This window comes from Uranotaenia lowii, chromosome 3 (genome assembly GCF_029784155.1).
Source record: "Uranotaenia lowii strain MFRU-FL chromosome 3, ASM2978415v1, whole genome shotgun sequence".
Classification (NCBI taxonomy): domain Eukaryota; kingdom Metazoa; phylum Arthropoda; class Insecta; order Diptera; family Culicidae; genus Uranotaenia; species Uranotaenia lowii.
The window spans coordinates 120,246,580-120,262,372 of record NC_073693.1 but is presented as its reverse complement, the minus strand read 5'-3'; the positions used below and the strand labels follow the sequence as shown (position 1 = coordinate 120,262,372).

Sequence of the window (15,793 nt, the reverse complement as noted above, 5' to 3'; positions counted from 1 at the left end):
TCCTTAGTTTAAGAAAATGTGAGAATAAGTTTTTACAGACCAAAAAATTACTGCAATTAGAGTTTTCATGCGTAATGGTCTTTAATGCATTCCAAATATATGATAACTATAAATTTTCATACGTGTGCATAAATTTTTTCATTAAAAACAAAGTTTGTTGCAAGTTACCCCATTTTCTAAGAAGGGTGGAAATCGCATGTTTTAAGAAAATTAAAAATAACTAATGAAACCAATAATTTTTCTAGCTACGCCAATTTGATGTCCCATCATCCTTAAAACTTTTGATGCATAAGGGGTATGATTAACTGTGAACATAAGTTTTTTAGAAGTTAAAGTTGAAGTTGAAAATTGTTGCATGTTGCCCCAGTTGACGGTAATTGAGTTATTAACGTTTGTTTTTAGCCAACAAACAAAATGATAGATATTTTATTATTTTATACTAAGATCATCTAATCTCTTAACAAATCATTTTTTTTCTCAAAATAGAGTTACTTCAAAATGAGCTGAATCGTATTGGCAAAAATGTGTGAGTGAATATAAAATAAAGAACTAAATGTTTGCTTGATGTCAGCATGTAGAATTGTAACTGAAGAAATCAAAACAGGTACGTGGAGTGCCAAAAAAGTGAGGTTAGTCAGTGTGCGAATCGACCCATTTGATAGGGATATACATAACTGAGGGCTCAAGTCATCCTACAGATAAATAAATGATCCTTGCTCTCCTGAATATTGAATGATTTTCAGGTTTTTTGTTGAAAAATTACATTTAATCAAGCTTCTTCTTTAAGATTTTAAGTCGAAAAAACAAAACATGATTTTTACACCCGGTTGTTTAGATTGAAATTCAAAGTATCTTTAAATAAACAAAAATCATTTGTGATTTATAATAACCTAGTCAGATTTTAAAATTTTATTCCATAAAATTGTGATTCTATTAATATGACAAAATTTTAATTTTTACCAAGCTCATTTCAACTAAAGTGCACCGCGCTCAACACTTGTGTTGCATAAATAATGCTATCACAAGCAAAGTTCAGCTTGCAAGTACCTAGTTTCATTTTTTTTTCATTGCGACATCTATTTTTCCATCAACTCCACATTGAATGCGACTTCATTACCATCTGTTTGGCTGGAATCCAAGTTGCAGTTTTCACTAAATGATAGCATTTCGTTTCAGGGGCACAGAACCGCGTGCTGCACAAGATATGGCCTTTGGCAGGTTTCGCCGGGTGGACGCAAACGATCCGCAGCGAATGTCATATTTACTAATAGTGCCAAATAAAACCTTTCCCAAATCGGTTTTGCGGTGATTTTCAGATCACATATACGGGCAGACAGAGTGAGAGGTGGACCTTTCTTCCTGCTTTTTTTTCGCTCTTATTTTCCGACACCAAAATCCGTCGATTTCGACATTTGCTTTCATCGCACGGCACCGGGATTTCGCGTACCTACACAAGATTACCATTCTCTGACTGCCACTTCTGGGTCACGGTGACGACAATCCGGTTGCATAAAATTCCCAATGGCACCGTTTGGACCATGTTTGGACACCATTGATGACTGCAGGGTGTGAAATGACATGTTCTGAGGCTTCAAGATTACAAACGTCCCTGAATTTTTCGATTCTACTTAAATTTCATAGTAAATTTTGATAAACTTGTGTTGTTTTAATGAATAAATTTTGAAAAGATGCCTTTTAAAGAAAAAAAAACACGAACAATTGTAATTGGTGCCTCCACCCTTTTCTGAAACGGTTCGCTAACAATTGAGCTGGTTTGTTGGTCGATCATCCATGAGCTGCAACTGGGTCATGTGAGGGACCAATCGCTTCATTTTGGTCCATGCAGGTGCCACCTTAATTATTTAACTTAATTCAATGCGTTTGTTCCTGAATTTAATCTCACTCAATAAACGATGAAGTTTGCCAAAAGCTTCTTCAGCGGCAATGTTTCACAGACTCATTTCGCAGAAACTAAGGTAGTCTTATGTGCTATGGACTTAAAGCTTGATTCTTTGTTGTTATAGAGAAAAACGGTTATTGAATGTTGCGTTACAATGCCTATCAAACCATTTCTTATCGAAAGAAACGAAATTGATCATCTCGAGAGTGTAAAAAACGGATAAATGTCCACTAGAAGAAAATGTTTTTAGAAGCGAATGTTCCTTTTTTTGCATTGTAAAATTTTCAAAACGTGTTACAGCTGTAAAAATTCTTGACATTTATTCTCAACATCTTTATTCTTAAGATCTGTCAAAAGTTGTGTGATATTTTAGCTGCATCCCACTTGTTCAAGGAAGAACCGGCAACCCGAACTGAGGTACTGTCCAGCATAAAAGCTCCGATCACAAAACAATAGCTCAGGTTCTCGATCGATACTATTCAAGACCGATCGCTCTCTGTTCTTTAAGATATTCACCTCATTAACCCTAAGTATCGTCAGAGTTTACTGGGGGAGATCAGTTGTGCTAAGTACCACACCACGATCGCACTTATACCTCGAGCTCCGTCCGAAATTAACTAAGTCGAAGTTAATAAGGTGTTCAGTTTTTTTGTGTTAGTCGTCGCGAGTTTTTTGTCCTATGTCCGAAAGAACCACCCGGTCGATTCCGGATACACCACTTTCACGAATGCAAAATCATCACCCAAAATCGGTAGCGCTTCCATAACTTATTTTTCAATTTGTATTTGAATCTAGTTGAGCAAGACACAAAATGATAAATACATGGGTGAATATCTAAAGAACCTATCAAGCAAAACAGTTGGCGAAATTGAAGTAAGTGTATAGAGAGAAAATTAGCTTCATGGACAAACACCTGGGCGGAAATCAGGTTCAGTGGACAAAACTTTGGACCGCAAAATCATGCATGCTTACGCTAGTAAGAAGACTTCCTTCTTTGTGGCCAAAAAAGTGGAACTTCCTCTGAGAATCGTCCATTCACGATGCCAGGTAAATATTTGACGTTTTGTAGTTAGGACAAAATGTATGGCTGTTCTCAAAAACTTCCTAAATAACTACTCTGAACTTTACTATGGAGAACATGGTGTCGCTACTGTTTGCTTAATAATTCTGATCGTGCCAAGGTAAAATTGGGTCTGAAGACATACAAGAAGCATTTAAAATTTAACTTAAAAATAAGCTGAAAAGACAGTAGTCTAGCAAGCTAAATGAGAGCAAAAATGATCTGAATTGAGTTAATAACACAGAGAACAGAGTTCTGGCCCAGAAGAAAAATGAGCCGAACACATGTGTAAGAATTTGAATTTAAATACGTTCGAATATTACTCGGCATATAGCCACTAGATGGTGCTGATTACTAAATGAACGAAAATTAAATGAACTGACGCGATTTTCAACAGGGGTGCCAGTTGTTTTCTGAAAAACTGCTTTCAGTCTTTTGCAACTAATCCTACACTTCCTAAGACGCAACCAATATCATAATAAAGTTGATTATGATTTATGAGTTTCTGTATATATTTAAAACTATTATAGTTATATATAGTTCAATATTCAAATACGAATTAAAGAATTATAGTTCAATATTCTAATACGTTACGCTAACTTTTGGTTAGCGAACTTATTTTCTTCCTGTAACTTAAGAACGCTTAAAATATCAAGTTTCAATTCAGTTTAGCCATTATTCCTATTCAAAAACTCCTATCTGATCAAGTATTTTTCAATTGCTGAAGATTGATTTGAACAGAAAATGAATCTTTTTTGCTGGAGTCGTCATAAACTGAGTTTTTTTTTTCGATTTGTGTTTACCTATGTATTTTAATATATTGAAGTTTTCTTTAAGCATGATCGTCAGAACAGAAAAATTAAAAAATTAATTGGACAAAACCAGAACATTTAGAGAATAATGGAAATAATCTTAATTTTTAACTTTTTTCATTATTTCAAATGTTGTTTTTTTCGGACTTTGTACTAAATATACTTATTGAATCTTATTGTGAATTTAAAGAGCTGAATTTGACAAATATTCAACGATTCAGGAAAAGTCACTATTCATCTCATTTTACAGCAACACTTTTCTAATCAATATAATGTTTGAAAATGTCTTTAAAATTTGTGTCATCGTTATCTTTTTTTAATTTTCAGTTAGGGAAGTTGACACGAATGCCATAAGGACGGTAAAGTGTCGTTAATAAAATTTAAAAAAAAAGTTAGGGATTGGCAAATTGCACTTTTAATTAGGAAATTAAAAAAAAAAGAATTTAAACTGCCATGTTTTTGGATTACTTTTCTCTTAGCATTTTAAACTTTGAATGAAGGCAAATCTATTTTGAGTATTTGGAATAAAAATTCAGAACAATCATAAATTATTTAAAATTTTAGTTTATGATCGTAAGATAAGAAACTGTAATCCAAACAGTTAATTTTTTTATTCTGAATTTTATTGTTAATCTATATCAACATTTTGAATTTGGCTTTATGAATCTGGATTTTCAGTTATATTTGAACGTAAATTTAAAAGCTGATTTTCTTTGATCTTGATTTTATTTTTTTTGATCGAGTTCAAGAGTTTTTATTCTTAAACTCACTTGTGCTTGATAGATTGTTTTTTTTTAATCTGATATCTGGTACGAAACTTTTTTTGTTTTTTTGTGTATTGGTTCAGATTTTTCTCTATACTTAAATGTTTCGAAATTTTAGGTGGCATGCTTTTTACTTAAATGTTAAATTTTTATATTCTTTCAAGTTTGATGATATTTTTGATAACGATCCTTTTTCCTGACTTTTGAAACTGAAAGTTTGATCTAATATCAAGGTAAAGTCCTATATAGCTAAACTTTGGAAAACCAAAAATAAATAAAGGTGATTTTTTTATCAGTTCTATGACTTTCTATTGGTGTTATCAAAACTCATCAAAAATGATTTGGTAATAGTAGGGGAGAGTGGGGATACTTGATCCCCCTTTCTTATTTTCACCATATCTTTTTGGAAAAAATTAGAAACTCGCCGTCTTTGACATTTTCTGACAGCTTGTAACTTCAAGTTTCTATGCTCTAAAAATTAGAACGATACTTGAACTCGTTGATGAGCTAGAAGCATTAGGGGAGACTTGATCCCCTATTGGAGGGGACTTGATCTTTTATTCAGGAAGCCCTAATATTTGTAAAAAAAAACCAACAAAACCCCAAGATAGAAAATTATTTGACTATTTTGGTCATGTTTGTTCTCATTTCACAAATTATAGCAGACATAAGAAGAAAATTCTATAACTTTGTCTCAACGCTATAAACATTGCATACTTAAAGGCGCTATTTTTTATAATTAAGAGAAAATAAATTATTTTTGCTCTTTTCTTCAGACAATTCTTTGATAAATATTAGTAATTTTGTAATCAGCAATCACAACGATCAATTCAGAAGAAGAATATGCCGTTTGGAAGGGGGATCAATTGTACCCAACTCTAGGGGATCAACATTTTAGAAAACTTTTTCTGAAAAAAGTTGAGAGTTTTCCATTGCTTTGAAAATATGGCATTATGAAGTTCATTTTACGCTCGAACGATTGATACATTGGAACAAGTATTTTTTTCATAATTTTCCCATGTAAGGAACATTTTAAAGTGATGAAAAAAGATCTTCAAGTTACATTTTGTGAAATTTTTCAAACAAAGTTCAATTACTCAAACAATTATTTTGTTAAAAATTTTTAAACTACAAGCATTGTTATTTTGCTCATTTTGGCACATTTTTCTAGAACATTTGATCTTTGTAATACATTCCAGTTTTGAGATATAGCTAAGGAGTCAAGTATCCCCAGGGATCAAGTATCCTCATTCTCCCCTTACGTTTTGAGTCTATCGAAAATTTTACATCCATATTGCTTGAGTTGCTAAAAGAATATGACATTTCAAAAAAAAAATTACGATGCAAGAACAATCGTCTAAGAAAATAAATTGATTCTGATGCAACAAAAAACAAATTTCGTAAATATGCTTCTTACCGGCTAGTTGCAGCACCCCATAGGGACAATCATATCCAAGTATGTATCCATTTTACTGGTACCACGTGAAAAGTACACTAGCAATGAAAATGGGCGCCAAAACTTCCTAAAGATAGATGGATGAACATTAGTAAGCCTTGATTGCTTTTGGCGCCTTCCTACTCTGGGTGATTCGAGTGAAAAAAAAAAAATGGAAATTGGGTGCCATGACTTTTATTTGATACGAATAAAAACTAAAAATTAATTTTCAAATTCCACAAAAACATTTTCGAAATTATCTCTCCGTTGTGTTATTCTTCGCGTGAAGATGAACACAACAAAAAAAAATCGCATGCAAATCGGCTAAATGTATGATATAACGAGTAAATCCAAGGTAGTCAAAATTGGAGAACTGGAAAGTATTTTCTTAATTTTTTTTTGGGAAATAATCTTATCTTTCATCATTTTGATGAGCTTTTTGATCGAAATCAGCGGGCAAGCAGCTATTTTTTGGTTGTTTTGGCTTTTCTCGACAACATCAAAGATCATACGAATTAAGCCATATGCGTCAAATTTGGTGAACTGGAAGTCATTTATTGTTGTCCAAAAACTCTGTACTTGTGGTGTATAAAGGTAGATACAAAATTATTCTTAATGAAAATAGACTCTTAATTACCAGAAAAAGTTCGTATAATGATAATATACAATGACTCTTTATAATATTTTATGTGCATTTGTGCAACGACTTTACCACACCAAGAAGATGAAAAGTGTTTTTGAAATTATTGACATTCTAGATGTGTGAGCATTTCTTCTTTCTTTCACATTGAACTTGGAAGACATCTTTATATCGGAAGTTCTAAAAATTAATATGATGTCAAGCTACAGGGGCAACACCTACTATTCTGATGATCATCAAGAACGATTTGAGGAAATTTTTCGACTTAGTAAAACTAAATTGACGAAAGATTTGAATATACCGGATCGAGGTCCCCGTCGGATCTTGAAAGATGAATTTCAGACCAAACCTTACAAGATCGTAAGGTTTCAAGACCTTAAAGTGTGATAAAAACAAGAACGGGTAAAAAAACGAAGTCACATCTGAGGCGCAAGAAAGTTAGAAAATATCGCGTTTTCAACCGATAAACTCTACACCGTACAGCACTTCGGGAAAATGCAGAACAACAAGTTTTGGTTGCCAGAAAGATCATGAAGCTATACCGACCGACGTACTGAGGCGACCATTCTAGAAAAACCTGCATCGTTCAAGGTCTGAGCCAGAATACCTTGTAATGGACGCACTTTCATAGTGAAGATCAACCAAACACGCTGAAGAGGTGAAGATCAACTAATTTACGTTTTGGAAACGAGTTCTACGAAATTTCATGTTCATCGAGCCGTCGACATGTCCGTATTTTGGGTTCAGCGGGTGGTTTTTCGACAAGACTCCGCACCGCCTCACAAAACGAAGAAAAACCCAAATTTTGATCGCAGAGAACTTTTAAGGGTTTCTAAACGAGTTCGGAGTGGTCGGTGAGTTTGTCTGGCCTTAACCCAATGGACTTGGATGTACCTACTCTAGAGTATATTGAAGTCTGAAATCTACTCTACAAAACATGACAGTTTGGAAGCTCTGGAGCGCCATGTAGCTGAAGCCTGGGATAAAATGAAAGAAGCTCTGCGGGCTTCGTACGATATGTGCCTCGAGTTTCTGCAGAGAGTGTGTATAATCAATAGACTAGTTCACTTTTCGGCTTTTTTCGCTGATCACAACGCCACATTCATTTTCAAGTACTCTGGCAAAATTTGAGCTCATTTGAGTAAGTTTCCAGCGTGCGCTAGGAGTTTTATTGAAAAAAGTCCATTTTTCTGGAAAATTTCCGTAGATGTGTTCTAGCAAGCTGTTGTTAATATAAAATGATAATTTTATAGTGCTCGGTGATTGGTATGACAAGCATTCGTATGGACCTGTTTTAGATAATTGACTAAATCAAACCGAAAAAATTTAAAAATTCATAAACTACCAACTTTTACAGAAAATTTACTTACAAGTTGAGAGCTTAAAATCAGAAGTAAATAGAAAAAAAATATTTTCGATATAAACTTTTCATAAAAAGATAGCCTTATTTATAACCTTTAATTTGATGTATAACACTTAATGATCGCAAGAGTGCTATCAAAGTCATTCAAATATCTATGCAACAAATTTGATTTGATAAAATATTTTTCATTCAAGTTTGCTCCACACCAACTCGTGCACAAGAAAGGATATTTTATTCAATCAAGTACCCCATGACGGGGCCAGGAGTTAAAAAAAGCGCGCGCTTTGATCAAGTTGTAAGCAAGTCCTCTTGATGCCACGTTTTGCAGGTTGCATGATGCTAAAACTTGAATGGAGACAACATTATGATTCAAAGAATGTGATGTGAATGTTTGAATATCTTTGCTTGTACTGTTGCGATATTTAAGTGTTATACATCAAATTAAAGGTTTTAAATAAGGCTATCTTTTTATGAAAAGTTTGTATCGAAAATATTTTTTTTCTATTTACTACTGATTTTAAGCTCTCAACTTGTAAGTAAATTTTCTGTAAAAGTTGGTAGTTTATGAATTTTTAATTTTTTTCGGTTTGATTTAGTCAATTATCTAAAACAGGTCCATACGAATGCTTGTCATACCAATCACCGAGCACTATAAAATTATCATTTTATATTAACAACAGCTTGCTAGAACACATCTACGAAAATTTTCCAGAAAAATGGACTTTTTTCAATAAAACTTCTAGCGCACGCTGGAAACTTACTCAAATGTGCTCAAATTCGGCCAGAGTACTTGAAAATGAATGAGGATCAAGCCCTGTAAGTTGCATTGTTATCAGCGAAAAAAGCCGAAAAGTGAACAAGTCTAATAATCAAGCTAAAAAAAACTCGAATTGTACCATGGATTTCGAAAAAAGTTATTTGTTTTGAAGCAAAATTTGTAAAATTAAAAAAAAAAAAGTTAAGTTTTGATCAAATTATCTGTAAGTTTCAATGTGCTCTTGAGTTGCCGGACCCTGTAGACCTAGAGAACCCAAATTTTTCATGGGAGCTTAGAAATGCCAAGAAATGTTTTGGAGTTGATTAGGTATCATTCATCAGTTAGTATACTAGGCTTAAACTATTAGCTAAAAACACGATATAAGAGAATACTGGGAAATGTGGTAAATCATATCGCTTCGATCCCAGGTTATCGATAATCAAACATTCGTCTGTTGGTAGGATGGTACCCCTTAATAATCGTGGTGCCAGTTTTTCCCAGCAGGGTGATTTATCAAACGACCAACAACGACTGGTAGGAGTAATACTTACGCTTGGCACATCCTTTTAGTACTCCAATCAGAACTACGTAATCCTTCTCGCAGCTGCACGTGTTCGATGACGGGTCGCAGTACACGTGATGCAGCTTGGCATGACACGTAAACTCGCACGGCGCCCCGACGTACATGCCCTTAACTGTGTGGAAAGAGAAGAAGGAAAAAAACAGTATTGAGACATGTTGTACGTCCTACGATGGGAAACGGAAAGGAGCAGTAACAGCAAAAAAGAGCTGCACAATAATAAGTTAACTTAAAATATGAATTGCAGTCGGAAATGTGCACCCATTCTGGGCGGGTGTTGCTGAACCATACTCGTATTATACAACGTACTGAGAAAAACCAATCAATCAAATGCTGTAAAGTGTTTCCGGTTGGTTTTGACGCCTTTCAGTGAGCCCTTTTGCAAATGTATGTGTTGGCGTATTTCTTCTCCGGTAGTAGCATTGCAGTTTTTCTTCCGGAGTTTTCCGGCTGAGAGCTTCACGGTTTGTATCGAAATAAAAAAAAAACTCAAGAACCGACACCGGTGCGTTCGATACAAAACACGGGACGCTGACGCCATAAAACACAGCTGATGGAGCGAAATCTGATTTTATGGGCTCTTTTATGAGTTTTGGGTGGTGAATTTGCTGGTATTACAAGATCAGGGGGCTGCTGCTATTCGAATTTGGATGTACGCCAAATGTTTGATTTACACCTTTGGTGACGATTTTTTACGAGTCTTTTAGCCAGATATGACATTTTCTCTCGGTTGTTGATGTTTTATTTTTAGGTTACACAACCAATTGGAAGAAAGCCAATCCATCCATGTGTGACGATTTAAGGATTGTGTCAATACACGTCTGCAGCTGTAAAAGTCGTTATCGAATTTAATTTGAATACAATAAACGATTTTCTTAAATTTTCGATCAAACGAGATCTTTTTGGGGACTAATAGGTTATCAAGCATCTATTCCTAAAGTAAATTTATTCAATTATTTTCCAAAAATATCCTTCGGATATATTCCTGGCACACGTGGCTTGCATCCGTAGCCTCTGGGGTTAGAAACACACCTTTTCGTTTAGGTACAGAGCAATCAAAACTTCAAAGTTAATTTACCTACAACCTCCCGGAGAAAGGTGACACGAGATAAATTGAATTTATCTCAGCCTTAGCAAGGCGGGCGTCGAGCCACTCGTGATCTGATCTGATTTTTCGGAGCATGATTTTTTTTTGTCCCAATGTTGCCTTCCCAGACCTTTTGCAAGCACCTTTGTTCTATTTTTATATGCATGTTTCAGTTGAATATGTTGTTGTTCGTTATATGGTAATTTGAAGGTTTTTTTCAATTCCATAATTACTCTCTAAAACTTTAAAAAACTTTTCACGAAGGCTTGCTTTCATTCTTGGTTATCAAATCAAATCAATTTGGCAGATAATATTATAGTTGACCCATCTTTCGACAACTTATCTTTCATAAAAACAGTTCTGTGGACGCCACTGTTTTAGAGCTGAGTACAGTTTATAACTTGTTTAGCTGTAATTAGGGACCCTAGGGAAATATGTCAATCGATAGGCGTGAAGTATGCGTTTGTATAGAACAAAACTAAAGATCAACAAAAAAGCGTTTCGTTCCCGCTGACGTGATTATCAGTTTACAGAACAACATCTAAAAATATTGAATTTAGAGCCCAACGGTAATATAAAGTAAAAATTAAGACCTATTGGAAAATGTAAGAAATTATTTGTTAAAATATTGATTTGGTTAAAATAACAGCTTATTTTTAGATAATTGATGTAAGATTAAAACTGCGAAGAGCAGATAAAGGAAATAGTTCAGGATCGTATTTCACCTGGAACTACTAATGTAAGTTAAAATATTCAAAACTATTGTACCTTATATTAACAATAAAATTTTCAGTTTTGAGCTGCATTGTAAAAATCTGCTACAAAAGGTGGTTTCTAGATTTGATCCGAACAAGTTCCTAGCACCATATCCTGCTGCAGTTAATGGAGCATTTCAGACTACATGGTGTTCAATAAGTTCGAATACACCTTTTAACCAAATGGTATGGTAAAGCCGTAGCATATACATCTAACTTTTTTTTTGAGTAGTTTTGTGCTATTATCAGACAAACTCTGGTGTCAAAGAATTAATTTTCTATAAGTGTTAGTTTTTTATAAGTCTTTTCACACCACTGGTACTGAAACAGGCAAAAAATCCAATTTTTTTGACCAAAATAAATTGTTTACAGCTTACCTTTTCTATCTCCTTTGGTCAAATTCTCATGATCATTGATGTTGTCGTGAATAATCAAGTACAGAATTCCTAAACTAGCCTCATATAAAATCAATTTTTTTCGTTTTATATGTGAAATGTCGAGAAAGTAGCTACGTGCCAGCTGATTTTCATCAAAAAGCTAATCAACGTGATTGAGCATGTAATAATTGCCCATCATAAATAGATGAAAACCATTAAATATGTGCTTGTGTAATTTTGTATTTAGTTTACATTGGTTATTAATGGAATTTTTGGCTAATTTTGCATGTAGTGTTTATTTGTATAGGTCATTTTACACAGAATAATACAGGTTTTTGGAAATATTGGCTCAAAATAAAAGTGCCTTGTCCTTCAAAAATAGCTCTCTTGGATTGGTTAGTTATATCATAAATGCTGTTGAGAATAAACAAAAACAGGAAACCTATTTTCACTCTCTATAAAAATCGTCAGCATTTTATGAGGAACGAAATTTCAACAATAGAGGAGCGTGCCGCGCAAGGTAGACTCGAGAAACCGCTGAAGCTCATAATTGGTTTAAGGTAAAAAATTTCATATACAAAAGGTGTAATTGACCATTATTGAATTACCTTTCCATTGAGTAAAAAAAAACAAAATGTCCAGTTGATTTTGAATTACCAATATTTTAATTTGTATTCAAACTTATTGAAAACCCTGTATACGATCACTGAAAAACAAAAAAAAAGCTGTGGTCTTGATAGCATTCCCTGCAGCTTATTAAAATCTAACTGCTAAGAAATGATTTTGGTATCTGGGGTCTATCCCGATAGTCTAAAAGTCGCTTGAGTGGTACCCGTCTTTAAGGCAGGCGATGTTACGAATATAAATAATTACCGTCCAATTTCAACACTTAGTGTGTTTAGCAAAATTTTCGAAAATCTCTTCGAAAGTCGACTCAATAACTTTATCAATGAAAACAACATCTTACATAGCCAGCAATTCGGTTTTAAAGCTGGGTCTAGTACGCTTATTGCAATAGGGACAAATATAGACACAAAAAATTGTAAAAGGATTGTTTCTCCATTTAAAAAAGCCTTTGACACGCTTGATCATGACGTTCTTCTTAGGAAACTGGATCGCAATTGAACAAGGCTCTTCGCCCCAAGAGGCCCCCGGGTTAGAAAAAAATAGGAATCTAGCCAAACCAGAGTTGAAACGAAAAAACTTGGATCAAAACGTAAAATATAACAAGTCAGGGGGCCCAGTGAAATAATTTCTCTAATAGTTGTACTATAATATAAGTTAGGAATAAGAACTGCAGATTTTTTCCTCATATTTTTGTTGGCTGTGCAAATCAGTCAATTATTTTCAAAACCTTCTGTTGTGTTGTGAGCCTACTTGGTTGAATGATTCAACTGAATCAAAGCAATCGAAAGATTCCGTGGTTGAATTAAAAGGAATCTTTCGATTGCTTTGATTCAGTTCAAAACCTTGCAAAATCTGGGCATTTAGTTTTGATTTTTTTTACACAAAATCCTAACCTTTATTTGAATCTAATGGTTATTCAAAAAAAAAAAATCTATATCTAACAAAGTGACCAACACCTAATACCTCAAATAATAGTTTTTTACCGAAACTTTTCAACAACGTTCGAATCGTTTATAAAACTACCAAAAAATAAAACTTTTCAACAACGTTCGAATCGTTTATAACACTACCAAAAGGTTGTACTCCATTTACCCGAAAACCATTGCCCAGAATGAAAAATCCCCAGAATTCCAATCGCCAGAAAGAACCATTCCCCAGAATTTTTTTCCCCAGACGAACCATTCCCCAGAAAAATTTTCGCCAGAATGTACCATTTCCCAGAAATTTTTTCACCAGAATGAACCATGTAGGGGGAAGTGTCCCTAAATGCGCATGTTGGGTAATATGCGCATACAGCCGATTGACAATATGGCTGGATATTCAACGTATCTAATCAGTGCAGTTTGAGGGTAATACGCTATTGAAACATGGCATGAAGAAATTTGATGGTTATATAAAGCCAAAAAAATTTAAAAATTCAAACAAGATTTTTGTCAGTTTTGTTATAATATATTGAACTTTAAATTATCGTGCGCACAGATTCTGTGAATAAAAATTTTAATGGGGTTTCTTTCTAATTCATCTGGAAATCGGAAATTCAACAAATTGAAGCTTTTGGCAAAGTTGTAAATGATAAGATATTGGAATAATAGACAGGTTCTGAATGCCCATATCAAGGCAGGTTAAATGCCTATATCAAGAAAAATAGATTAGTCTTATAAATTTTTTAATTTTTTTTCAGTTAAACATTTAATCTACGCTCAAATCACGATCTTACAGCGAAAAAAGAAGAACTTCATACTGATCCGATAAAAATACGATATGAACAAAATATTACCATAAAATATGGCCATATGGCATACCTAACTATGTTTCATGCATTAGAACAAGTGATGTAAAAAATTTCACCAAAATTTCAGCCTTGACGTATGCTTAACATCCGTTTCAACCATTTTCAATTAAATAATATCAAAATATTGCAAGTGTTAATGAAATATAGCTAAAAACATAAATATGCGCATTTAGCCTGCCAGTTTCGGAAATCGGCTATTTTGACTTCTTTTATTATAAAATTATTTTCACAAAAACTGTAAGAGATTTTAACAGAAAAATTGCTCTAACGTATATAAAACAGATGTCCGCTCATGTGTATATAGTTTTTAGACTCCTATCTATTGGAATATGGGAGAAAATGAGTGCTTTCCTTAATATGCGCATATAGCCCGCCTCTCCCTTACCAGAAATTTTTTCGCCTGACAGAAAATTGAAAACATTTATCTTCACTAGAAATTATTTTAAAAAAAAAGAATTGTTACAAAAAATGGGGTTTCATAACTTTATTCTTTTGCGGCAAAGCCGCAACCAACGAGGATGAAGGGGCTGAGGCGGCACAAAGCCGCCAAAGCTCCCAAATCCGAGGAGGCCGCCGACCCGCCGTCGGAAGCGGCGGCCCTAAGACATTGGTCTAGGTCTACCGGGCTTCCTAGGTCTGCGTGAAAGCTAGGGGTGATCCCTTAGCCCCGTCCGCCACGCGACAGCGTGAAGGACAAAACGTCTTTCAAGTTCGAACGCGCAGCGTGAGGAGTCGGATACCAAAACGGTTTTCTAAAGGACCATGGTAAGCATTGAATCAATTAAAGTACCCAAACGATAAACAAAGCACAGTATTGGTTATAAAATAAATTTCGTTGGAAAATTTCAAAGTCGTATTTTCATTGAAAAAATCATTTTTTTAAAAATTAATTTCGAATCATATGAAATATTCAAGAATTCATTAGAAAAAAAAACAAATAAAAATACTAGGGGAAAAAATCTGGGATTTGTGCCATTCTGGTAAATGTTTCATTCTGGGGAAAAAAATTCTGGGAAATGGTCCATTCTGGGAAAAAAAAATTCTGGTAAATGGTGCATTCTGGGGATTTTTTTCTGGGAAATGGTTCATTCTGGGGTTTGATTTCGGGTATTTGTCATTCTGGGAAAAATTCATTCTGGGCAATGGTTTTCGGGTAAATGGGATACAATCCTACCAAAAAATAAAATTTAGATGAAGATAGTTTAAGGAAATTTCGACCAATTTGAGTTTTCTGTTTGAGCCAGATCATAGTTTGCTGTATTCGTCCAGTCCACTTTACTTTGAAAAACCATTTATGTAAGTATAAATCCGGACAATCTGGGATTCCTACAATATTTGCATAATATACCACTTTTTCTAACTTAATAAAGAAAGAATTGAGGAGTAACTAGCGAATCAATCATTATTATTTTGAATATGAAACAGGCCCGTGCGAAGGACCTACCCAGGGGGGTGGGGTGGAGGTTAAAATTCAGTTTTCGCTAGAAATAATATCAATACAAAAATTGCGCAATAAATAAGGAAATTGATTTCCTTACCATTTTCTTACTCATGATCAAGGTTGCCGAAAAAATGTTCTTTGCTTTTGAGAAAAAAAAATCTGTGATTTTACCCAAAAATTCTGTGATGGTTTTCTGTGATGGTTTTCTGTGATGCTATTTCCGTTATTTTCATTGAAAATTCATGACAAATTGTGTCTTTTTTACATTTTAGCTGAGGAAAAATAATAAACATTTGAAATATTATTATACCTTTCTTATTAAAAGCAAAAAAATATAAACTTTATTTAGGCAAAAAAATAAAAGTTTGAAAATTTATTCAAAATTCAAAAATTCTATGAAATC

The 15,793-nt window shown here is 34.0% G+C and overlaps 1 protein-coding gene across 11 annotated transcripts in view; it reads right to left on the bottom strand.

Moving 5' to 3' along the window:
* The window catches only part of LOC129750836 (uncharacterized), a 134,234-nt gene that overhangs the window by 53,130 nt on the left and 65,311 nt on the right, over window positions 1-15,793 (bottom strand). For all 11 annotated transcript variants that reach the window (XM_055745929.1, XM_055745931.1, XM_055745932.1 and 8 more), the window contains one exon: window positions 9,283-9,426. In XM_055745929.1, coding sequence (XP_055601904.1) covers window positions 9,283-9,426 — 144 coding nt within the window. The remainder of the gene's footprint in view (window positions 1-9,282; window positions 9,427-15,793) is intronic.